General features: G+C 51.8%; 2 protein-coding genes across 2 annotated transcripts; one reads left to right on the forward strand and one right to left on the reverse strand.

Annotated features, from left to right (window-relative positions):
- The first annotated feature begins 1,447 nt into the window (after nucleotides 1–1,447).
- On the forward strand, nucleotides 1,448–12,723 carry FOXO4 (forkhead box O4). The gene is made up of 2 exons (XM_019474212.1): nucleotides 1,448–2,685; nucleotides 7,527–12,723. The coding sequence occupies exon 1, from the start codon at nucleotides 1,525–1,527 to the stop codon at nucleotides 2,665–2,667; it is 1,143 nt and encodes a 380-aa protein (XP_019329757.1). The 5' UTR covers nucleotides 1,448–1,524; the 3' UTR covers nucleotides 2,668–2,685; nucleotides 7,527–12,723.
- Nucleotides 12,724–18,173: 5,450 nt separating this feature from the next.
- LOC103905871 (sestrin-3) lies at nucleotides 18,174–21,621 on the reverse strand. Its single transcript, XM_019474198.1, has 8 exons — nucleotides 21,421–21,621; nucleotides 21,036–21,218; nucleotides 20,678–20,914; nucleotides 20,482–20,593; nucleotides 20,102–20,265; nucleotides 19,482–19,672; nucleotides 19,017–19,161; nucleotides 18,174–18,458 (listed from the first exon to the last, which is right to left on the reverse strand). The coding sequence occupies exons 1-8, from the start codon at nucleotides 21,613–21,615 to the stop codon at nucleotides 18,369–18,371; spliced, it is 1,317 nt and encodes a 438-aa protein (XP_019329743.1). The 5' UTR covers nucleotides 21,616–21,621; the 3' UTR covers nucleotides 18,174–18,368.
- Between the last annotated feature and the right edge of the window lie 2,570 nt (nucleotides 21,622–24,191).

Here is a 24,191-nt window from a genome sequence, read left to right on the forward strand (position 1 = left end):
CACTGTTTCTGATACAGGCCAGGATGCCATTGGCCTTCTTGGCCGCCTGGGCACACTGCCGGCTCATGTTCAGCCGGCTGTCGACCAGCACCCCCAGGTCCTTCTCTACTGGGCAGCTTTCCAGCCACTCTTCCCCAAGCCTGTAGCGCTGCATGGGGTTGTTGTGGCCGAAGTGCAGGACCTGGCACTTGGCCTTGTTGAACCTCATACAGTTGGCCTGGGCCCATCGATCCAGCCTGTCCAGGTCCCTCTGCAGAGCCTTCCTACCCTCGAGCAGATCAACACTCCCGCCCAACTTGGTGTCGTCTGCAAACTTACTGAGGGTGCACTCGATCCCCTCATCCAGATCATCGATAAAGATATTGAACAAGACCGGCCCCAAAACTGAGCCCTGGGGAACACCGCTCGTGACCGGCCACTAACTGGATTTAACTCCATTCGCCATAATGTGATGTGTAATTTGACCATCTGAACAAATTAAATGCAAATATCAAACAAATGCATGACACGGACCTCAAAGGGGAGTTTATGGAGGATCTGCTCAAACAATGAGATTATTGCTTGCTGATTCTAAAATACCAAGGAGTTTATCAGTTGCAGGATGGAAATTGAGTTTGATGATGGTGTACAGATATGTTAGCTTACAGTTTCCAACAAAGCGAAACCAAAAGAAGGGAGTTGGGAGAGGCAAGGAATGTGTGCCTTGCCAAATGGAAAGATGGGAGAGGCTAAAACTGGTATGTACTGTGTGGGAGCGCACTATCCACTGAAGATCTTACCCCATTAGAAACACACAGAGGAAAGCGTACTGCCTCCTTGCAGAGTGAGGCTGGCAGGCTCCAGGATTACTAGGACTCTTGTTCCACAAAGTTTCTCTTGTTTCTCTGGTTTTGGGATGAAGATGGTAATGAGTGTACTGAATTAGAAGTGTTTTGCCATTTCTCTTCACCCAGTCTATTTGATTCACTGTTAATGCTGTGCTCGAATCCGTCTGAAAGCTAGCCATATAAAAATTAAAAACTTCAGCAAGGTTTATGCTGGCTAATGGGGTTGGCAGGAGGGTGGGAGCAGCATTAGCTCAAATTCAGTTAGGCTCATGTTCAAGTTGCAAGCTGTATTTGGGAATTTGCTTACTTGCTCTGTGATATGCTTAGTTTTTGCAGATTCTGTATGGTCTTGAAAAGTTCTTTTGTGTTAGTATTTTGCTGGTTGGAAGCTGCTAGTTGTCATGGTAGTTTTACCCTTGGTGCTGCAGTGAGACATGGTACTGCTTGCTAGTGCTGTCAAGCATGTTTGAGCAGAAATAGCATTTTTTTTATGGGTAGGTCTTTGTTATAACTTCCTTCTCTGGATACTGTCTGAATGCGTTTATGCTTGTGAGGTTTCTAGGTGGGAGGTGTGTCAACTGTCAGGTCCTCTTACCTTGTTTTTTTTTTTTTCTAGAACTCTATTAGACATAACCTGTCCCTGCACAGCAAGTTCATTAAAGTCCATAATGAAGCCACAGGGAAGAGCTCTTGGTGGATGCTCAATCCTGAGGGTGGTAAAAGTGGAAAAGCACCAAGAAGAAGAGCTGCCTCCATGGACAACAGCAGCAAACTCGCAAAAGTCAGAGGTAAAGCATCCAAAAAGAAGCCTCCTCTCCAATCTGCTCCAGAATCCACTGCTGACAGTCCTGGCTCCCAATTCCCTAAGTGGCCTGGGAGCCCGTCCGCAAGAAGCAATGAGGACTCTGATGTGTGGAACACCTTCCGGCCTCGAACCAGTTCCAATGCAAGCACCATTAGTGCCAGGCTTTCTCCTATCCTGACGGAGCAGGATGACCTCCACGATGAAGAGCTGCTTCCTTCTCTAGTGTACTCCAGTGCATCCAGCAATGTTCCACCAACTGTGACTGAGGAGCTTGAACTCATTGATGGGTTAAATTTGATGTCTCCCAGCTCATCTGTGTTATCTACCCAGCAATCTGCCTCAAATGGTCAGATCCAGAGAGATTCCAGCTTTTCTTTGCGGAGCCCGAATGCAGCTGGTCAGACCACTACTTTCAGCAATTCCCTGTTTAACCCTGTTGATATCTCGCTGCAAAGTTCTGTCAGCCATTTCTCTGCCCCTCAGACCTTGGAAGCTCTTCTGACACCCAGCTCTCCGCCTCCAAGGGATGTTATGATGACTCAGGTGGATCCAGTTCTGCCACAGACTGGTAACAGGATGAGCAGCCGAACTCTTCTGCTTCTAGGTGGACAAGCTGCCCAGAGTAAGATGAGCTCAGGCAATGCACGAGCAAAGCCTACAGAGCAGCAGGCAGAACCAGTCAGTGCCAGTGTTTTGCCATCAACCCTTCCCATAGTAACATCTCCTCAAAACACTGCCAGCATCACCAGTTTGAAGGCTCCAGTTTCTGCAACAACTGCCCAGTCGGTCCATCTGGGCAGTCCACTGCTTCTTTCTTCTGCTAGTCCTGCTCCCTTGGGATTGAACCAGGACAGGCTGCCCATTGACCTGGACGTTGACATGTACATGGAGAACCTTGAATGTGATATGGATTACATAATCAACAGTGAACTCATGGATGGAGAAGGACTGGACTTTAATTTTGAACCCATTCTGTCTACTCCCAGCTATCCCAGCACTTCACAGGCCTCCAACCATACCTGGGTACCAAGTTAACTTCAGGAGCACAAAAAGGTAGGTGTAGTTATGTCAAAAGCTGCAGCTCTATAGTGGGAACAGCCCTGTTTGGGATGGTTCCTGTGCCCAGCTCTGCAGCAGTTAAAGATACCTCTTTGGAAATGCAGGTGCTCTTTGAGTAAAAAGCTTCTGGGAGAGCCGCATTCCCTTTTAGAAGGAGAAAAAGCTGTGTAAAGGTAGGTAGATTTAACTTACCAGGTAGTAAACTCCTTTAATGGAGTTAGAGGAGCAACCTGAATGAAACTCCTGTTGTCTCTCATTACCAAAGATGACTGTGTTACAGGACATCGGTCTCTGCCATGCAATGCCTATAGCTCTGAAGTTGACATGAGAGCATATGCTGATTCCATAAATAAAGACATGATCCTATATATACAGAACGGTTGAACTGAGCCAAGCACACGCTGTGTTTCTGTCCAGGTGGTTATTACCCTTGCAAAATTTTCTAGTATGTGTAATTGCAAAGCGTGTCTGTGTCATGACTGCCTGCTTTGCCCTGTGTGTAGCAGGACACAATTGCTCTCAGTTGTCAGACCTTCTGCCCTTCCCTTATCTGGGATAGTGTCTGTAAAGTCTGGTAAGCTGGTTCATCAGCATTAACTACTGAATTGCTTATGTACCCATTACTGGAATGGGAAACAGGAGGATATGCAGTGTGGATGGAGATGGCAAAGCTGCCTCTTCAGCTATCTTTCATATTTGCACAAAAATTTCTAGAGTCAGTTTGGCAAATAGTGTATATGAGAACAAGAGTTAGAAATGTCTTATTCTCTGAGGGTGTGACACCCTGACTTGAAGTTCTTTAACCACTGAGGCAGTTGAAGAATTAGAAATGGAGCTGAAGGCATAATTCACACTTGGAACTCAGCTAACAGAAAATGGACAGTTTCTTTTATGGACTGGAGCATAGGCTGGATATTGGTTGGAAAGTGGAAGCCTTGCCAAGAATATTTCCCGTTTAGGAGGCAGATATGGTATTTTTTAATGTTGTAAATTCAACCCCTAATACTGGCCAGCTGATCAGGCAGAAGTAAGGGCAAATTGCAGATACTGCTTCAGTTGTGGGAAGCCCTTGAGCTTCAAAATGATGGAGACTGTGAAATTATCGTGTAATTGACCTTAATACTCTTTCCTAGGCACCTGAGTAACCTGGAGATAGTTTGGACTGGGTGACCTCTGGAGGCCCATTTCAACCTAAATTTTCTGGTGATTTCTGCTGCTGTTCATGCCGGAGACCAGCTATTAATTTAAATATTTTTCTGCTCTGCCCCAGTACAGTCATTCTAGACAAGCGTCTTCAGTCTAGACAAAGTGAAATACTGTCCTTTGAGCTGGTGGTACTTAAACCCTGTAAACATATTGATACACCACTATATATTGACTTTTTAAACACAATTTAACTCCCTCTTATTCCAAGTCCCACCACACTGCTTAGGATTTAATTTATTAGTAACGTTCTTCTGTCTGTACTTAACAGATCTCTTTTTACTGTAGAGAGAGGGAGGATCAGTCAAGCTTTTCTGTTTCATTATGAGGCTTTTTATAGCTTTGTGCATTTGTTAACTGTGCTCTGCTGAACTACTGAGTGGCTGTCTTAAATTTAATATCCTAACTTCAGGTGGAATATGGCAACTCAGTTTTGGTTTCAAAGACAAATTTGGTTGACAAAAATTGGCATCCTTCATCCATGTTAGGACTGTTTGCAAGTTAGTGACATAGGCTGTGGCCTTTTGAGCAGTTTCCACTGGATACTGTTCTGAGCTTTTGTGGGTTTTTTTCATGCCATGCTAAGGGCAGGCCATCATATTTGGGGAATATGTGACTTTGCAGGGGTGAAATGTGTTTCACAGGAGTGTTTTCAAAATATATGCAAGCTGTCTTGCAGTCCTGGATGCATTAATTACCTGGGCTGGATAGATAAGACCTCTGTCTACAGAATACCAGGCACAGATTTTTTTAAGAGTGTAAAGCGGAGAAGCTGAGAGAATGTTTATCAAAGGGTAGGGTCTGGTACTGGTGAAGATGTGGCTATAATCAAATGCTTGAGAGGGAGAACATGAGCTCTTAACAGCATGGTTATGTTCTTCCATATTATTATTCCATACTTAGCATGTGAATTGCTTAATCAAAACAGAGGAGCTATCTGATGTTAAAAACCCTGGATTTGCTTTGTTCCATGCATGAAGTTGAAGTGATACTTTCTGGGAAATATGCTGAACATGGGCTCACTAAGAAAGGAGTGAGATCTGGAATAAGTTCTGAACCAGTGTTGTGTTTCAGCAGAAAGCATAGTTCCTACGTGCCTCTCGGTGAACAATTCTTAACAGCAGTACTGCACTTGGAGGAGAAATGACACCCTGTTAAGTGTGCTTTGTTTCAAGCTTTTTATTCTGTCCTTAGATCATGTTTGCTTTTTCTGAGCTTTGCAAAGCTTTTCAGCTTTGCCCGTATCCTGGAATCCATGGAGTGGGATGAAGGGGAGCTTCTTCCCCAAAGGAGAGCAAGTATTGTGTAAAACGCTGCCAAGACAGAGATGTGGGTCATGTTTCTAAGAAAGGGGGAACAGGGTGTGCGTGGAGAGAAATAGGAGTGTTCCTGGAGGCCAGGAAGGACCCTGGGAAAAGAAGACAGAATGTTTTCTCAAATTTATGAGTTCCAAAATCAAGCGAGCTGCAGACATCAGTGTGTGTGAGGAGGTCAAGATTGTGTCATTGCTCCCTTCTCTGAATCTGTTACTGCAGTGAGTTGTTAGGGTCCCTGTTCAGAAATCACTGTTCAGGGAAAGCATGGCTGCCACTATATATTTTTCCAGTGTGCCAGGCTTTTTTCCTTTCATATGCTTTCTATGAATGTGTCTTTTCCATGTTAAATTCACATTGGCAAAAGCTACTCTAAGTGATTGCTAACCTAAAGCTGTCTTTCTGAGTAGTTACTGTGGGCTTAACCTGTAGCCTTCTGGGTCAGTTATGGGTTTAACGCCAAGCAAAAACTGTTCATCAATAAATACCAGTGATCATACTCTGTGATTTGAATGGCCAGAATGAAACTGGAGCAATATTTCTCTTTGTAGGCAAGAGAAGATCTTTAGGAATAAGTACTTAGTCTCTCTGCAGCACTTAGGAAGACACAAGCTAGTTGATGTTACCCATGGTGCTCAAAGCTGACATGACTTTATGCCCTTCTTGCAAGTTAAATGCTAAAGAGCTGGTCCACAGCTTCACCAGGAGTCTGTTTGAACCCTGTGTCTCTTTACTTGGAGATTAGTAATCAAACACTGAAACTTTGCCTCTGCCCAGCAGCAATGCAACACCCACAAACCTAGCTATTAGCTGCAGAGGAAGAAAGTCAATGTGTGAATACTTTCCTTGACTAGGAAAAATATAAATTCTACAATTTCTGCTGCTGTTGTCTGGTGGCTGTGGCTCACTTAGTTGTAAGCCTGCCATTCACTGGTTAAGGCACTGGATATGCAAGCCATACAGAGTGACTTATGGGACCCTTGGTGAGCAAGGTCATGGAAAAAGCATAGCCATGGCTGGAATTAGACCATGGCATGCAGGTGCTCAATCACGGGCAACTGCTCTTGCCTTCAACACTTAATGCAGGTGTCTTCCATTCTGGTCATGGGAAGTGTGGGTGGCCACTCAGTGGTCTCTGAGCAGCTCAGGGACTTTGGGCTTGCTCATCTACCTCTGTTATGTATTTCTGCAAGCCAGTAGAAGGGATAACTGGGAATAGAATTACCTCTTTTGTTCAGTGGTACAGTTTGTGCCTTACTGACAAATGTAAAGTCCATCCACTCTTCTGGTAGACATCAGTTGTAGATGTCTTTAGTTGTTCAGTTAGACTCCCTATAGCTTCATAGCCTGGAGACCTCTTTATCCCTTGCCCAGCTTGGTCTGGACTCATGGTTTTCTTGCTGTGCTCTAATTCCCTTTGGTCCAAATGCTGTATTTTTGTCTACCAGAACATTAGTAAATAAATAAACCCATCAACTTACAGTTTCCCAAAGTAGCCTGTTGCTCTGGCTTCTGTTTTAAGTTACTGTCTTTTCTTGTTCAGGGCTGATTCCCTCTTGTAGCTTCTTTCTCTTTCCACAAGTTTATTTCGCGCTTACTATTACTGAATACAACTGATTGGATGCCCTACATTTATCTTGCTATTCTGCCTTCCAAAGTGGATCATAGACCTATAGTGGAGGTTTTATGTCAGTGTCTTAAGTCTGCTTAGACCTATTCCAAGGCTTGTTTGAACGAGTTGTGGCAGCTTCGTTGAGGTGAGACAGAAGACTTGAGAAGGGATCTTTAGACTTGCAGGGGAATGAGATATCTAGAAATGTTTAATTACTTCTAGGTAGATACAGGATTTCTTTAAGTGGGTGAGCATAAACAGTTTTAGTGTGTGATCTCTAAAAATCCCTTTTTTAGTCTTTTCCCTACCAATTGATATTTGTGGTTGCATAAGGTGATGAGTAATTTTCCTCTTCCTTGCTGCTTTCCTGCAATGCTTCTGGTGTTAGCCAAGTCCTTCTTTAAACTCCTTATCTTGCAGAGCTTTGGTGCCGTCAGCTTACAGGAGGAGTGCTTACTTTTGACCTTTGTGCTTTTGTTTTGTCTTTCTGTCTCAATTGTATTCTGAAGCTTGGAGCTGAGCAGTTGTATCTTTCACTTGACTCTCCGTTGATCAAGGTCTCTTGTGATCTGTGTTTGTTCCTTGCTGGAAGTTGGCATCCTTTGAGCAGCAGGGGCTGGTTGATAGTAATTAACTCCTTATCTATGTATCCAGGATTCCCACTGAAGCAGAGATCTAACCGTTCACTCTATTTTTCTTCTTCCTAGTGTCCTTCAGGTTTTGAACATCGGGTTCTGACTTCACTTCCCACACCTGGCAGAGAAAAGAATGGAGCACGTTGGATTCGGTTTCCCTGCACACCATGCCTTGGGCAGAAGGGGCTGCCCGCCTGGGAAGAAGGGGCAACCTGCGTCTGGCTGCAACAGGAAGAGTTTAAAAATAATAATCCTGTTATGTTCCATGGCTATTCCTACAAACCTGACCCTGCCTTGGACCATCTGGAGAAACCCTGAGCTGTACATGTCCAAAGAGGAGCCCTGGTAAAAACCTCGGCCAGAAGACTCTGTGCCGGGCAATAGCATTTTCCCATGTGAAGAGTTGGGTTTGCTGGAGGAATCTCTCAATGGCTATCCTCTCTCTGCTATGGCAGAAAGTCTCCCAGTGCCTCGGACTGGTGGAGGGCTGGCTCTGCTCTCACTTGGCTTGCTCTCTGGGGTAAAGTAGTTGGACGTTTTCATTAAGCCACCATATGTGCACTTGGTATCCCACAGACTTGCAGAGGAATTGGAAGGAGCTTGTTGGTGGAAGCCCTGTGGGGAAAAGGGTGTGCTATTTCAGGGGTTGGTTTCAGTGGTTTCAGCGTGCCCATCTCCAGAGCACCCCTCATCGTTCTGCAGGGAAGGGTGGTGGTCGTGGTGTAGAAGGCTTCCTCTTGTCCACCTGAGTGGAGCAGGAGGACATTGAGTTTTTCACTGTGCCAACTGAGCCCCATTGAATCAGAAGCATGTTTTGAGAAGTCCCTATGCTGTTCTCAGCACTTTCCTGATACACCAGGCTGCTGTAAAATAAGCACAGGTGCTAATAGCTGTTTCTGGGACATAAAAACATCATTTTGGGTTTGTTTCTGATCTGTCTTGCTACAGCAGAGAAATGGAAAGCCTGGGTGTGGCCTTAACAGAGCCCTGGTTGCTTTTCAGAAGGGCATTTTCTATAGATGAAATATTTTTTTACTAATCTGGGAACTTTCTACAGTGACTACGAAGCCAATGTTAAGTGTGTCCCCATTAGGTGTATTAGGCATCTCTCCCTCTGAGAAGGTACCAGTGACAGACTTCTTTTTCAGAGCTGTATTAGGAACAAATGCATTTGATGTTTGATAATGTATATGATTAAGGGGAAAGAATTGGCAGGTCCCCGTGGTTTCAAACCACCTTGGGGAAGAGTTGTACATTATTGTAATCTATATGTAAAAGTAGCTGCAAATGACATAGAAGCTTTTCTAAACCTTTTTAAATATATATTATATATTTTAATTGAAAATGAGATTATTGGATAAAAAAAAAAAAATTGCTGCATCTGTCCCCTTGATACCAGATAACACTACAGTATGGGAGGGGACAGGCCTAAGGCATTTTGAGCCAAGAAGCTGAAAATGTCATTGGAAAAGTGGGAAGGGCACCACAGCGTAACTAGGGAATGGCTGCTCTCCCCAGAACAGGCGGAAGGTGCCAGCATGGCATTGGCATTCAGCCACAGCTACTCAGTCTCTTTCCTTGACTGGGCACTCCCGCCAAGCCAAGAGCACGATGTTAGGGAATGCTAATCATTAACAGCGCACTCATTCTCAGCTAATCCCTTAAGTAGCTGGACTGCAGCTGATACATAGGACAGATTCCCTTGTCTGCTAAGAAGATGGTATGGACGGGATTGTGCTAGATCTGCTGATGCTCTGGGTAGTCCTTATGGAGGGCATGATCAGTTGTATTTGGTAGCTCGCTTTTTGGTTTCAGAAGATTTTTGTTTTCTTGCTGAAGTTTCTGCTGCTGCTGGGGAACTTGAAGCCTGTAGGCACATCCTTGGGGATGTGCCTGGGATCCTGCCCTGTCTCTTTGTTCTTGCAGGACAGAAGCTAGGAGTCAAGAGGTTAGTTCAGAGCATTAGCTGCCATGTTCCTGTCACCTTTTCAGTGTTTGCAGTGGCAGGATCTGTGGGAGGCCTGGTGCTTTCATGGTGTTCTGGTACGCTTAGTCTGGCAGAAAGCCTATCCAGTCCTTTCTGAAGGTGGCAGTGGCTTCTGTTCAGGTGGTTTGTATCATGCAGTGCAATGAGCCATACTGTTCTGCCACCTTGTCTGCTCTGTTTTCATGGGTTTCATTTCATTTTCATTTGAGTAGAGATTGGAACGGGAGTGGTTTCTCTGGTTACCTGCAACAAGGAGTCTTCAACAGTCTTATCTTTCACATACTCTGCCATCAGAGCCTTTGAATAGTTTGATAACCTTTACTTTGAAGGCTGTCTCCATGGCAGACCTCGTGGTGATAGGTTTCAAATTTATCCACAATCTGCATGTCTGGCCACACCTCACTGTAACAACCAACCAACCAAAAAGGCAGATCCCAGAGAGCTGGGATCCCAGATCTTGCAGACTTGAGTCAGGGAGGTACGTTCTCATTACAGTTAGTTCATTACACAAATGGATAGATATCCTTTCCACAAACACCTGATGGCATGTGCTGCACATAAGAATCGGCCATTCTGGGCTGCAGCTAATAGATCTGGTGGGATTTGTGTTATTTGGCACATAATATGCCACCTTGTCAGATTGGGCCCCGAGGGCAAATGAATCCCATGAATCTGCAGAGCAAGTTGACTGGCTGTCTGTGCTTCACAGCCGTGTATCAAAGGACAAGACACTGGTGTGTGTGGTCATGTTATATGTGACTCTCTAGCTCATTTCTCATGAAAACGGAGCCCAAAGCAGTAGGAAGGACAATGTTAGTAACCAGTGCTTCAGACCTGCAAATCCATGGTGAGCCGTTTCTGGCTGGGTTGGTCTGTGGGGAAGAAGTGCTGTCTTCAGGCTGTTCCAAGGTGTCCCCTAGGTGTGACAGTACTGGGGACCTGGCCTGATCTCTGGCTGCAGAGAGCCTGGCCCTGAGCAACTGGGGTAGCGCCCTGGGGAGATCTGACATACTCTCAGCTAGTACACGTCCTCACCCTGTTCCAGCTGAAGGAGCTGCAGCCCAGGTACACCAAGGCTCATCATGGTTGGTGCCCTACAGTGTGAGTTTGTAAGAGACCCGTCCTTTTATTAAGGAATAGAGCACCTATCTATTTTTTTCCATACTCCCAGGTCAGACTCCTGAGGAATTACCTGTCCTGGGGACAGCACTGGAGACAGGAGCACCTCTGGCTGGAGTCTTGCTGTACCAGTGTGCTGACAGTGACGTCTCTGTCTTGTGGCAGTCTGTGCAGGTGCTCTCTGTCTCCTCAACACAACGGGAGCTGGCAGTGGTTGAAGAAGCCTGAGAGCGCACTAGTGCTGAGGATGGTGTTCGGAAGACTAACGGTGCTCTGGGAGTGCTCGATAAACCATGAATGTAATGTTGCAGGCTCAAGCAGGCAACTTAGCTTCTCGTTTGTATGTGTAGCAGGATAGCTTGGATCATGGGCACGGAGGGCAGGGATGCAGAGAATTCAGGAGTTCTCCAGCCCCTTCTCAGATAACTTGCTTTTCATAAACCTTGAGCTCTTCTAGCCTGGGATATTTCCTCATAGGACACAGGAGACTGTAAAGTTCCTAAACTGCTGCTTGCTGAAAGGCTGTCCCTGGCAGGGGGTTGCTCAATACTTGTCCAGTTTTTTGTATTCTTACCCAAAGTGTTTGCTACTGACTGCTGCGGGATTCAGGATAGTGTCTTGGTGGATCTTTGTTCTATGTTAGCACCGCAGGCCCCATACTTGTGGACTAGTTTTTGCTCTAATGAAGGATTGGGCTGGGATTTCGAGAGCAGCTGTGAGCTGGGTGGGGAGGGAAGGGGCTGGTGACATGGCGAGTGATGCTCCTGGAGAAGTGCCTGAAGGGAGTGGGCAGGGGACTCTTGGCATGAAGCCTTATGCCTCCTTGTCCTCACTGAGGATCAAATGCCATCTTTCACAGCGTGAAGCCACCATGTAGCTCTGGGCCGCGAAGGATTTGGGTAATGGAGCCTAGTAGGAGGCAGACTTGTTGCTTTTATTTACACCTGGGTTTAGCAAATTGCTTGAGCCTTCTTTATAACTTAAGTGTATTTTACTATACTCCCAGCTTCCTGTGAGAGCTTGGAATATTGAAAGCTTCTTGGAGCCCTTAATTTTCCTTGTTGGTGTGTCTAAAAACATGTCATCGCCTACCCAGTGCTGCTTTAAAAACAGCAGTCAAATCATCCTGGTAAGTGAGAGGAATGAAAGCAGTGGGACCGTTCCAGAGCCCGGGTGTATTCATAAACGAGGCTCATACTAGAAGCAAGTAGCACTAATCAGCTTTTCCAAAGGAAATGCCTAGAAAGCTTTTATGTAGATCATAATTTGTTAATTTTCTTACTTAGTTGCTTATTTATAGCCACACTCAAATGCTTCAGGGCTAGCCTTGCTCCAGGAATGAGAAACCTGTGTCTGGTGCCTTGGGAGTGGTGTCCTGGACTGTCACCAAAATAATGTGCAAGTTTGGACCCATTATCAAAAAAACCCACAACAGATCAATCAACTCTGGGACATGAGCATGAACAGGGATAGCTTAGGGTTTGCCTCAGTTGCATGTCAAATGAAAAATGTGTTCTAATTAATGTGGAGAAAAGCAAGCAAGTAGTCGATGGAAAACAATCTCTGATGGAATCAAAATCGCATCTAATATCGTGGTGTAAAGCAGGGAGAAGAGGCAGCAGAAGCTGAAGGTGAAAGAGCTGATGGCGTTGCATTTATGGTTCTCTGGCTAAGGCAGCATTATGGTGTGTGGTAGAAGGGGATGTTCGCAGCTGGTGCTGTGGTGCTCAGTGTGGTGCTACCCTGTGGTGCTCCCCAAGGTGTCTTGAGAGGTTTGGCTACGTAGAAGGTAGGTCACTTCTCCTGAAAGGAGCCGCCTTCATAAGGCAATGGAGGTGGTTCTGTGAAATGATGCTTCCAGCACAGTGGAGTCTTCACCTGGTGCAATCCCAGAAAGGGTTTCTGTATTGCTAGCACAGACGTCTGCTGCACACAGGGCAGGCACCACTAGCTGACATAGTTTCCACCCCATCCCCTCTGCACTCTTTCACCCATTTCTCACAATAAATTTTTTTACGTAATAAATCTCTGCTTTTGTTTGCTCTCTGTAGCAGTGTAACTTCTGAACCATTACAGGCTCTTTGTTACCATCTGTGCTAGCAAGACTGTAGAATGTGCTAGACTAGGGGGGAATGTTTGACAAATAAAAACCTGTAATCCTCTGTTCTGCGTCTCATGCGGTTTGTTCTGTTTCCCTGGTGAGGACCAGTTATTTTTTCCTTGCCCTTGGCTTCTTTCCTCTGCCCTCCTCACCTGTTAGGGCAACCCCTCGGTGACATGCCCCTTAGCTGGCCAGAGGTGGAAGGGTTGCAGTGTGACAGCCCACAAAGGCTCCAGCGTGCTCTGCAGTGTGTGGAGCCCCTTGTTACAACTTGCCAGCAGTGTGTGGGGACCCATGGGGTTGCCATGCCCTAAAACTGACCCTGGGGAGTTTTAACTTCTGCAGGACTAGAGTCATCCTAGCCCCTTCATTCCTTGCCCTTCTAGACCTAAGGGCAGAAGATGACTGTTCATTTTATATAGCTACATTCAAACATCTTTGAGTGTCAGCAACTCTACCAGTTAGCTCTAGGAATAGAGAGAAGGATTTGCTGCTACTCTCTTTTCAGCCACGCTATCCGCAAGCAGATGCTGACACTCAATCAGGACAGATGAGCATGTGAGTGAGCTTTTATCTTTGCTTGCATACCCCAAATCCTCCATCAGAAAAAGGAAGGTTGCTACAGCTGGGGAGCATTTTTGATATTAGAAGATAATGGCTTGGAGCTGCCCATCAAAGGGGACATGAATGGGCATGAGTGGAAGCCAGGAGCTGGTCATTCCTTGGGACTGCTCAGAGGTGTGCAAGTGAGTAAGAGGCCTCTCTGGGCAGGAGAAGGCTTCAGCTAGGTACCTTAAGGGGTCCTTCCTTGACGTAAGGCGAGTAGGACTGCAGATACAGTCTGAGCCAGTGAAGCAGGTTGTGAGGAACGTGGTGGAGCCCTCGAATCAACACAGCGTGTCATTCCAGCAGGTCTGCCTTCTCGCAGCTGGGATGAGGCTGGAGAATGTGCTGTCCCCCTCTGCCCTGGGGGTGCTCCATGCACCACAGCTCAGGAGCGGTCTGGCAGAAGACAAGACCTGTTCAGAGCATCGGTCATGTTGCTTTGGAGTGGAGGCAGGTAAAGAGATTGGAGAGAAATGGGGGAAGGGGTGTAGAGCATGGATTCCACTGGCCTAGTTAAACACATGGAGAGCAAGTCGGTGATGTTTCTAAAACTACTGAAGAAAAAGTCTCATTCATGAAATTGCACAGTATGTGTACAGCCAGAAAACTTGCATTCAAAGCCTTGGATACTCAATAATATCTGATAAAGAATACCATTGAAAAATAATAGTGTTAAAACAGTTAATGCAAATAACTCTGGAAGGGATCTTAAGGCTCCTGCTTGAAGATTTAAGCCAATCTCCAAAAATGGGGGATTAGGAGGAGATCCTTAGGGGAACTGTCTGTCCCTCATCTGAGTGCCCTTGGGCACTTCTTAGGGCTTCCTGCAAGCACATAATGGTAGGTGCTGTTGGAGAAACAAAATGCCGAGGGTGGATTTTGCAGTTGTTGATTGGATCAGAGTGGATGCGCTCAAAAATTGACATAGAATGGGGGACTGTGCTTTCTCCCCAGTAGCTGTTAACACTTTTTATGCCAATTTGAGCATTGGCCTGTGACACTTAAGCATTGCCAAGGAGAGCAAAGCGTGGAGTAGATGCCAGGCTGGGACCTGGATGCCTTGGCTCAGGGTTGCTTTTGATGTGTGTGACACCGCCTAGCAGTAATCACCAAGAGTCCTGCTGTGTTCTGTCCTAGCAGCTACGTGGGTTCAGTGCACCTTGTTTGCAGTAGGTCAGCCTTTCTTGCAGTCTTGGAGACCTTGTAGCTCTCCTGAGTTGTCACCACAAGCATTTTGGTCTATGGAGTAGTTGCCTGCAGAGCAGCAGTACCTGAAGCCAGTGCAAAAACTTCATCAGCTTTTCTGCTCAGCTTAGTTTCTGGCCAGAGACCTGCTTTGCCCCAGATGCTTGCTGGTTGGTGAACACTTCTCCTGTGCCACCAGTGATGAGACCACGTGTGAAAGCACAGTGAGGAAGTCTGTTGCCCTACTTCACGTGGCTTTTGTGGTGGAGTAGCTGGTGCGTGGGGAAGGCAAGCTGAGGAATGGGGAGATGGTGGGGCGCACGCTGCCTGCTCCAGAGCTGCCCTGGCAGGACAGTCTGTCCCCAGCTCCCATGTACGATTTTTTTCCCCCTCCACCACTGTGGTAAGACGAGCAGCCATAGGCCTGGCTTTTAATGGGTGGGTTGTAGGAGCTGTGACAGTAACCATTGCTGCAGTGCGACTTGCTGTTCTCTGCAGGCTAGGACGCACCATTCCTCCCACCAGGCAGCTTGGGGATGGCTCGGCTGTTACAAAAGCAGCCCTGGCTGCGCCTGCCAGCACGCCTTTCTGCTACAGGCTGTTGCAAGAAACTCCATGACTGCTTTGGACGTTTGCCTGCATCCTCCCCTCAGTAATTCCAGGTAAGGTCACAGTGGCCTGGCTCCCATGTCGGTGTGCTGGGCAGCCTGGAGGGTTCCTGCAGAGGAGAGGCAGCCCAGGCTCTGGCAGCTCTCCTCCTTCCAGCCACAGAGCAATAGAGAGGAATATCCTAGTCTGAGCAGATGAAGGGTGCAGGGGGCACCAGGGCAGGGTCCCAAGCATTGAAGTTGCCAGACTAGTGGCATGTCATGCGGCTGAGGGTCATCTGCTTACCTCAAATGGTATAGTGCCTGCACTGCCCTTCCCAGGAAACCTCAAGCCCGGGCGTCAGTGAGTGCAACAGCTTCACAGCCTGGCCGGGCACAGGAGAGGAGCAGGGGGCATTGTTAAGGTGAAGGACCAGCTTGTAGGTTTCAAAAGCTAAGCTATAGTTACTGGTGAGGGTGTAGAACTGTCCTGAAGTGTCTGGTCAACAAGACCCCTACAGGCTTCTCCAGTGAAACAATCCCCCGTACTGCTACAAGACCTACTTGGGACATGATAGTAACTTTGCTGGCTCTGCAGGGATGAGAGTAGATGGTTGTTTCACCTATTGCTTTCTAGCTCTGAGATCGTGTGGGGATGTTTTCTTCTTGTCGGGGAGATGAGGCTGGCAGTCTCCCCAGCCTTGCCAGCAGCTGTGCTCATTTCTGGTCAGGGTTGACAGCCCATGGAGCCCTTCATCTTGCTCTTGCTGCTGTGACTAGTGCTTGTTCCGTGAGCTGGAGCAAGCGGCAGCTGCCCTGGTTCCTGCAAGGTCAGCTCTTTGTGCACAAATAGAGAGAGACGGGGGCAAAAGGGAACGTGCTTCACATCTCCTGGGGACGGGCAGCCCTTCACCCCTAGCCAGCGCCATGCTGTTGCTGCCTTCTGCCTTCTCTCTCCCCAGCAGCGCAGGGTGATGGCGGGTGGTGAGGATGCTGCTGCTAGCAGCATGCTGGGAGCCAACCCCAGGCTGCATGGAGCTGCAGATGCGCTGCTTGCTGCGGGAGCAGTGAGCCCTGCAGAGAACTGGCTGCTGCAGCTCATCCCAGCCCTGCAGGGGACAGAGCTGCTTTCACAGGGGCAGGGGAAAGGCTGGCAAAACAGCTGGCAGGCAGACAGGCTGCTATGGTTAATCAGAGTGCTGTGCCTGATGGTGAGCAGGACACCCAGCTGCCCTGATCTGTGCCCAGCCCTTGCTGGGGCTAAATGATGGTACAGCAGTGCCTGTCCCAGTACTGTCGAGCCAAGCCTGGTGACAGCTGTCCCAGCACCAGTCATCCTGGCACTGGTGCCACTGTCCTGGCACCAGTACTAACTCAGCCAGCACTGCCCAGCACCAGCTGTCCTGGCATTTTACTGCCCGGGCACCAGCCTGGCCCAGTACAAGCTGGCCCAGCCCCAGCGCAGGTTCCTCCAGCCTGTGCTGCAGGGAGGGCACCTGCAGCGTGGCTGGGGAAAGAGCTGGTCCTGGTTTCTGGCCTTGCTCACTGAGCACCTGCTTGTGAGTGCGAGTAAAATGCTTCTTCCTCAGCTGCAGAGGCAGCACCCACACCTTGCCCACCTGTGGCCAGGTACCTGGCAGGGGAGAAGCCAGCTCCTTCCTCCAGCACCCTCCTCCTTGCTGGAGCACCGCAGCCCCTTGAAAACCTTCCCTCTTTTCCTATTGAACATGCAACGCTGCGGGAGTTGCTCATCTGAGCATGGGAAGAGGACATAGTTGAGCTGAACAGGATGGGTCCAGCTTCAGTGACCAGCTGCTGGCCCTGGACCAGAGCTGTCAGTGCAGGACCCCACCGCAGCTGGGTACATTGGGTTTCCTGGAGCTGGAGCCACCTCAGGGCTGTGGTCAGCCAGGCACTGCTGTCCTGCCTTCAGAGCAGCCGTGTAAGGTTGGATCCCCTTCCCAACATCTGGCAGAAATAAAGCACGCATCCATGTCAAACATAATATATTTATAGCAAAAATAGGCTTTTTCTGTAGCTTCCATACACAAGGTTTTCTCCCTGTACATTTACGCAGTAAACAGGTCGACTGAAGCAGTGTGCACTGGGCTGACTCAACAGCTGCCCTTGCTTCAGGCTCCCACTTATCACGGATGGCCTCATTCCCCTTTCGTGGCTGCTCTCCGGAGTCTGTGCTGGATCCTCGTACCTTCCCAGCCAGGGGCTGCAGCACGGGCAGCGAGCAGCCCTGGGGCAGGGGGGAGCAGTGATGCATGCTCCTGCCCATCAGACAGAGGGCAAGGCTGGTGCACAGGCTGCCTCTGTTCAAATGGGGACAGCCCAGGGAGTCCCCCCAGCCCAGGTTCAAGAGGAAGCTTCCCGTAGCTCACCTGTGCTGACTGCAGGCTCCTCCACCATGCAGTTAAGCAGCAAGTGACTAGGCATGGGACCTCAGCCCTCTCATGGTGGTAAGAAGATAGAAGCCACGTTAACTCGGGAAGCTTCCCTTGTTCCTCCTGCCTCTCCACTGATGGGAAGCAGAGGAGGGGCTTTGGGGCAAGCTCCCCGAGGACTGCCCAAAGCCCCCTGCAGAAACCTCACTGTCAGAGAAGGCAGAGCACTAAGGGCACCCTGCCAGCAAGAGCTTCACAGTTTGGAGTTCGCCTGGGTCATTGCTTGTCCATCCCACAGGGGTTTGGCATGTAGACCTAAAGGGCAGGACGTGTAGGCAGCAGGCACATCCCCTTCCTGTTCCCAGGCTGGGGAAGGGTCCTCACTTGGAGCCAGCGCTCCTCCCTGCCTGACCACACAACTCGGGACATTACAACACACCTGCGAGCTGCCCGTGCTGTTCCCAAGCGAGATGCATCACCCCAACGAGGCCAGGTGCCGAAAGGTGGCTTGCAAGCAGGGCAGCCGCTGCAGTACAGGGAAGGAAGCTAGCTCTCCCCTCTGCCCTCCCTGCGGCAGCCAAGGCTGCCGCAGTGCCCAGGCAAGGAGCTTCTGCTCGCAGGGGAGCACCCCTCGAAACCAGCCCCAGTCCCCTCCCGCCTCCCTCTCCCCCCACATCTTTGGCAGTCCTCCTTGGACATGTTCAAGTCTCCAGCATCACACCAACATCTCAGCAGCACAACTTGCCTCACAGTTTGGTAATTGCACGAAATGGGGCCACTCAGTGAGCCCCACAAGGGCGAGGGGAAGGAACAAGACAGTCAAGTAAACTAAATTGAGTAATCCCTCGCCGTCTGTCCCAGCATGACGGGTCACGCATGAGTCCAGGGAGAGAGGATGCTGCCTGGCCCTGCCGCAGCACAGCTCCCCACCACCGTCTAGGAGATCATGTACTGGGTGATGGCCTGCAATGCGTACAGCAGTTCTGCCTGCATTCGTGCTTCCAGGATGAGCAGGTTCACATGGACCTAAGGGAGAAGCAAGAGAGGTTCAGGCAGCCGGAGTGTGCTGCGGGCAGTGGTGCAAGCAAGCACCCACCCAGGCTAGTGAGTCTTTTGACATGGGACAAAATGCCACCAGTTTTTCCAGCACAGGCAGCTGCCCTTTCCCCTTCCTCCCAGTCCTGCAGGCTGTGGCTGCCTCCCAGAGCCACGTGCTGGGGAGTCCCCAGCATGCTTAGCACCAGCATGCTGGGCTGGCATCAGCCCGGTCCCTGCCACCCACAGCAGCCGCTCCTGCGAGTTACAGCTGGACCAAGGGCTTGCCTGGAGGCACTCACAATGGGGTAATGGGCCCGGGGATCCCCGTGCTGCTGGTGGCCCCTGTGCTCATCACACTGCGGGCAGCCCCATGCCACGCTAAGCCCAACTCCTTACAAACAGCCAGTTTCCATTTCCCCCCCACCTGCCTCAGACTGGTTTGGTGGCTCAAATGTTTCCCATACACCCCCTGAAGCACCCCAGCCTGCAGCCCCTGCCCGCTCCCGGCCCCACTGCAGCCGGTCAGTCAGGGGCCGGCTGTCCCACCTTTTCACTGTGTTTGAACTGCTTCCAGAACCTGTCAAACATTTCTGAGTTTGTCTTCTCTGGGTAGCAGGTTACAGTCTTAATGTAAACTTTCAGCATTCGCTCCAGGAGCTGATTCACTTCGGCGTAGTCATAGTCATCGTACCTGCGGGGAGCACAGGGGCGAGTCACTGCCAGCACCATACCCTTGCGGAGCACCTCGTCCATGGTCTGCTCGGGGCAGGCAAAGCCACAGGGCAGGGGGACACATGGCAGCGGCCACCAGGCACTGAAGCCCCATCCCTGAAGTGCCCTGCCCTGGCCAGAGAAGCTGAGCATCTCTTCCCTGCCTGGCCCAAATCCAGGCAGGCAATTCACCTCCGTCTCTATTCCAAGCCCATCTGCAAGACAGCCCAAGTGCCCTACCCTCCTCCCACCTGGGTCAGCTCAGTTTTCTCCCCTGGACCGTGAGGTTGGTTTCCCTACCTAATGCCAAACATGCAGTGGATGTAGTTCCAGATGCCCCGCTTGAAGACAGAGGGTTCACAGCCCTGACGCTTGGCCATGGCACTGCTTTGCAGACCATCCACCATCCGAAACTTCTCATCCAGGAGATGCCCGATGTCGGAGTAGAGTCGGTTGACCAGTGAGAAGCCATGGTCTTCCCAGGAGTAATCCTGTTGAGCACAGCAAGAGGCTTTTGCAACTGCAAAAAGGAGCCCAGGGCAAGTTCCCAAGAAGAAGGGCTGGAGACTTCCAGACGCAGCAGAATTCAATAGGTCTGCTCTGGGGCGGCTCTGCCACAAACCACAACATCCCTCATCAGGCAGCTTTTGAATGATTTTGACCCTTGCCTCCGTGAGGGCGATGTGAAGAAATCGGCAGCCCTTGGGGACAGAAGTCACCGGTCACCTCCCTCTCCCCAACCCTAGTGGGGCAGGTCCCCTCTCAGAGCTGAGCTTCCCCGCTTGGGCATTTTTCAAAAGGCGCTGCACCAGATACAGGCTGCACGGGCACCCTCGCAACCGTCCCCTCCCCACCAGGAACAGAGAGGAGAGAGAGGTGGCAGCCTGAGCTGCTGCCCACCAACAGAGCAGGAACCTCACCTGGACTCTGAATACCTGCGTCTGATCCTCGTCACGCCGGGCAAAGTCCTGGTATCCAAAGTCAGGGTCCTGCATGTAGCATGCAAGATTGGTGGCACTGGTGACTTCCCCATCGGTATCTGCGAGATGGGAGAGCCCCACAGACAGGTCAGAGCGATGCTCAGCTGCCCTCTTCCCAGCTGCAGCAGGCGTCAAAAGCCGGGCCTTGCTGTGCCTCTTTGGGAAGAGCCACTGCCTCCTTCCCCCCTGGCCAGCATCCCAGGAGCCCCTCTTGAAACCATACATCACGGAAAATACAAGTATAGGCATGGGGGAGCAACACCCAGGTATGCCATACGAACTCCCATCCTGCACACCCACTTCCGCTTCCTGCCCCTCACCTTCCTCTCGGTCCTGCTGCAGCAGCCTCATCTCCTCCCTGCCCTCGGTCTCCACGTGGATCCGCTGCATGCGTTCCCGGAGGGAATCCAGCTCCATGCAGGAGTCCAGAGACTGCACAGACACAGGCTCAGGGGTGAGGGCAGCAGTCCCAGCCACACCCCCCATCCCCCCGTGGACCCACCCTCGAGGGCTCACCCGCTTGCGGTTGATGCGCAGCAGCTCCTGGCTGCAGCCGTTGCCAGCGGTGGCTTCGCAGAAGCACTGGTTCCCGGGCGACAAGGGCTTCAGCAAGCCTCGGCCCCCTGGCCCCTCGTCCTGCTCACAGCCACAGCCAAAGACAAAGCTGGTGAGCGCGTGGCAGTGTGCCAGGAGGACAACGGCATGCACCAGCTCCGCCAGTGACCAGCTCCACTCGCTGATTTTCAGCAGCTTCTGCAGGACACAGACAGACCAGTGATGCGATGTGGGCAGGCAGGCAGGGTGCCGGCATGCCCTGGGGATGCGGCTGTCCCCCACCACCGCCCTGGTCCCTGGCTGATAGCCCCCTCAATACCTCAATGTGCTCCTTGGTGATGAGCCATGGCCGGTGTGCCAGGATCTTGTTGATCTCGTTGAGGTTGCGGAGTTTAGGGGGGATGAAGTCGAGGCCGCGCAGCCACTGGGGATCGCCCCCTGCCCGCAGAAACTGTAGCACGTGCAGGTTCACCAGGTACCGGCACTGGTGCCGGGCGGCTGCCTGCAAGAGCAGCACATCAGCATCACCACACTGGCGGGACAGGCGTCCTGGGACCCACCTCTCACCCAACCTCCAGGACATCAGGATTTTGGCCTCTGCAGAGAAGCCCGCAGCACAGGCTGTCTGGTGGAGGAAGAGCGGGGAGCCTTGCAGGGCTGAGCGGAGCTCCCTGTCCCCTCCAGCAGCTCTCAGCGGGGCTCACCATGATGGCGATGTAGTGCCGGCAGTCAAAGGGCAGCGGGCCATCCATGTGCATCAGGTAGTGCTGTGTCTTGAGGAAGCTGTCGAGGTACTGTGGGTGGTAGCCCATCTGCTGGGTCACCGCCTCCAGCCGCCCCCGGCTTGCCAGCACCTTCACGAAGAGGAACTGGGGGCGCTCAGGGTCGCTGCCGGACATCTTCACTACCTGCGGGGAATGCGCTTTGCTTAGCTCTCCCCAGAGCAGCCCGCACTGCAGCAGCCCACCCCAGCCAAGCCTGGGCTCTGCGAGGGGCTGGGATCCCCTCTCCTGGCTTGGTGCTCCCAGAGGGACACCATCAGGTCAGAAGCCACCGGAGAGAGCTCGGGCTCGGGTCGGGGAGCTGGGCAGAGCAGTGCTTGGCAAGGTCACTGCTAGCAGGAGGACAGGCTGCAAGAAACACAGGTTGGTCTCTGCCTGGAAGAGGGCATTGCCTGGTGAGCGGAAGCAAAGGGCAAACTAGGAGTGATGTTTCCTTGCAGCCTTAGAGGCAAATGCAAGGCCAGAACAGGAGAAACATGACAGACAAAAGACCTCCCAGAACAGAGCAGCCCATCAGCCTTACCGCCAGGCCCCTGCACCACCTTCCCGCCCAGCACTGGGATGGAGGGAGAGCTGTGGAGCCTGCTGAGCTGCTCCCAGGCTCCTGCCCAGCAAGCCAAGGGGCGAGCAATGTCCTGGCACCCGCCACGTGGTCAGGAGCACACAGAGGGGCTCAGAGGTCTCCCCACGCGCTGCCCAAGGAGACAGAGTGGGAGCAGGTCCTGCAGCACATGGGTGCGCAGCACAACTCAGCGAGAGGGTCCATACGTCCTCAGCAGCGCCCGCCCCAGCCCTGCACCGGTGCCCCAGCCGAGCACAGCCCCGAGCCACACCACTCCAGTTCGTCCTGAGAAGGTGGTGGGAGCAGAGGGCAGGGATGTGGAAAAGGCACCCGGGGCAGCTGCTACACCCCAACGGCCCTGTTGCCACACCTCCCACCTGACAGCAGGCGCTAACCCTTGTCACACAGAAAGTCACGGCTCCCGCTCACGTGTGGGAGCTCAGGTAGCACCCTCGGATGCAGAGGGTGTGCCTCCCATCCCGGGCTCGAACCAAAATCTCCCGTGGGAGCAATTGGCCCCACTGACACTGCCACCATCTTCCCCCCACCTGTCTCTCCAGTGCAGTCACCTGAAGGCTGGTGACTGGGTCACGACGACCACAGTGGTGCGGCAGCAAACCAGGAGCACGTCTGCAAACCAGCCCCTGCTCCACCATGACCCCACGTTGACACTGCTGGCCAGGACACACGCACAGCCCTCGGAGCCCCAACCAGGAACCCCAATGCCCTGTGCACCTCGCCTTGCCAGCAGCTATCTTGCCAATCAAAGAGCTACATCAGGCCTTAATTTCTGCAGCAGCTCAGTGTGCCATCACGAGGTGACCCAGAGGGTTGGGGCAGCACCGGCAGGGACGGCAAAGCCGTGGGGCACAGAGCGGAGCACCCCGGGGTGAGGGGGAGGCAGAGCGGGGCTGAGCCATGCAGCAGCACGCAGCAGTCACACCCACACAGGCAGTGCAGGAAGCAGCTCTGGCTATTTTCTACTGTCCTGCACTTCTGACAAACACACCATCGCTCAGGTGTCAAGAGATTTACTTAATTCCATTTGGAGCTTCCTCTTCGCTTCCTCTGGCCAAAGGGGTCCAAAAAAAACCCAAAGCCCAAATTAAAATGAGGAGGGATGAAGAGCACCAGCTTCTCTGTCCCACAGGAGAAGGTGCAAACCAGAAGTGACCTGCGAAAGTCCCCCGCAAAGTCCCTCTGCTCGGGGAAATGAGCTGCCCTGAGGACACCCATGGGGCTACAGCCACTGGTCTTCTCCTTCTGGTGGGCAGAGGTGGGGGAGCCAGGGGCCTTCCCGCTCCCCCCGGGGGAAGGTGGTCCCCAGCAAGGAGCTGTGTGACCAGCCCGCAGCTCAGCCTCCGGGGCTGCCAGCTCTTACCGCTCTGCTTGTCCAGGTAATGATGAAGCGAGGAACCAGGCAGACATGGGGTGGAAGGGGAGGATGGAGGAAGGGGAGGATGGAGAAAGGTGCAGGGCAGCCCCCCCCTCGGCCTTCAGCCCCTGGCTGGCCTCTCCTGCCTGCTCCCCACAGCACTGGCTCCGCCCAGGGTCTCTCCTGCCGGCACCACCAGCCACATCCCCCCGGCCTTGCCTCCCCAGCTTCTTGCATTGCCCCCGGTGCCACCTTCCTCATCCTCCCCGGCCATAACCCTCCTCCTTCTCCCCTGCGCCCACTCACAGCCCTGGACGGTGGGAGCATTGCCTCCCTCCCTGGGGGGGCTTTTGTGTGTCCAAGCCCCCTGAACCCCAATAGGCACCTCGACCCTGTACCCACCACCAGCATCACCCCCTCCCTGCCCGGGCAGGTGCTCCCGAGGAAACGACGCCCCGGCGCTGCCCAGCCAGCCAATCGCCGGACAGCAGTTTGCATGTAAAGCAGGCAGGAGGATGGAGGAGCCCAGCCGGTCCTGCGCCCTGCGACCAGGAGCAAGCCCAGGCAGTGCCAGGAGCCGCGGGAGAGCGGCTGGGGGACCCTGCCTCACCCCCTGCCTCACCCCCTGCCTGGCCAGGCAAGACTCCGCGGCGTGAACCCCGCCACCCCCTGGGGCTCCATCCATCTGTGAGGCGAGACCGCGGCTCCGCCGGTACCGGTGATGGTCGCTGGGTACGCGACCGCGGCGGGCACCTC

This window comes from Aptenodytes forsteri, unplaced genomic scaffold (assembly GCF_000699145.1).
Source record: "Aptenodytes forsteri isolate BGI_AS27 unplaced genomic scaffold, ASM69914v1 Scaffold265, whole genome shotgun sequence".
In the NCBI taxonomy this organism is placed as follows: Eukaryota; Metazoa; Chordata; class Aves; order Sphenisciformes; family Spheniscidae; genus Aptenodytes; species Aptenodytes forsteri.

Bases quoted from the DNA above. Each gene is read 5' to 3' on its own strand.
- FOXO4 (XM_019474212.1), top strand. From the start codon at position 1,525: ATGCTCAATCCTGAGGGTGGTAAAAGTGGAAAAGCACCAAGAAGAAGA.
- LOC103905871 (XM_019474198.1), bottom strand. From the start codon at position 21,615: ATGTCCGGCAGCGACCCTGAGCGCCCCCAGTTCCTCTTCGTGAAGGTG. The intron at 21,219-21,420 runs GTGAGCCCCGCT...CTGCTCTTGCAG, and splicing joins GGCACTACATCGCCATCATG to GCAGCCGCCCGGCACCAGTG. The intron at 20,915-21,035 runs GTATTGAGGGGG...TGTGTCCTGCAG, and splicing joins TCACCAAGGAGCACATTGAG to AAGCTGCTGAAAATCAGCGA.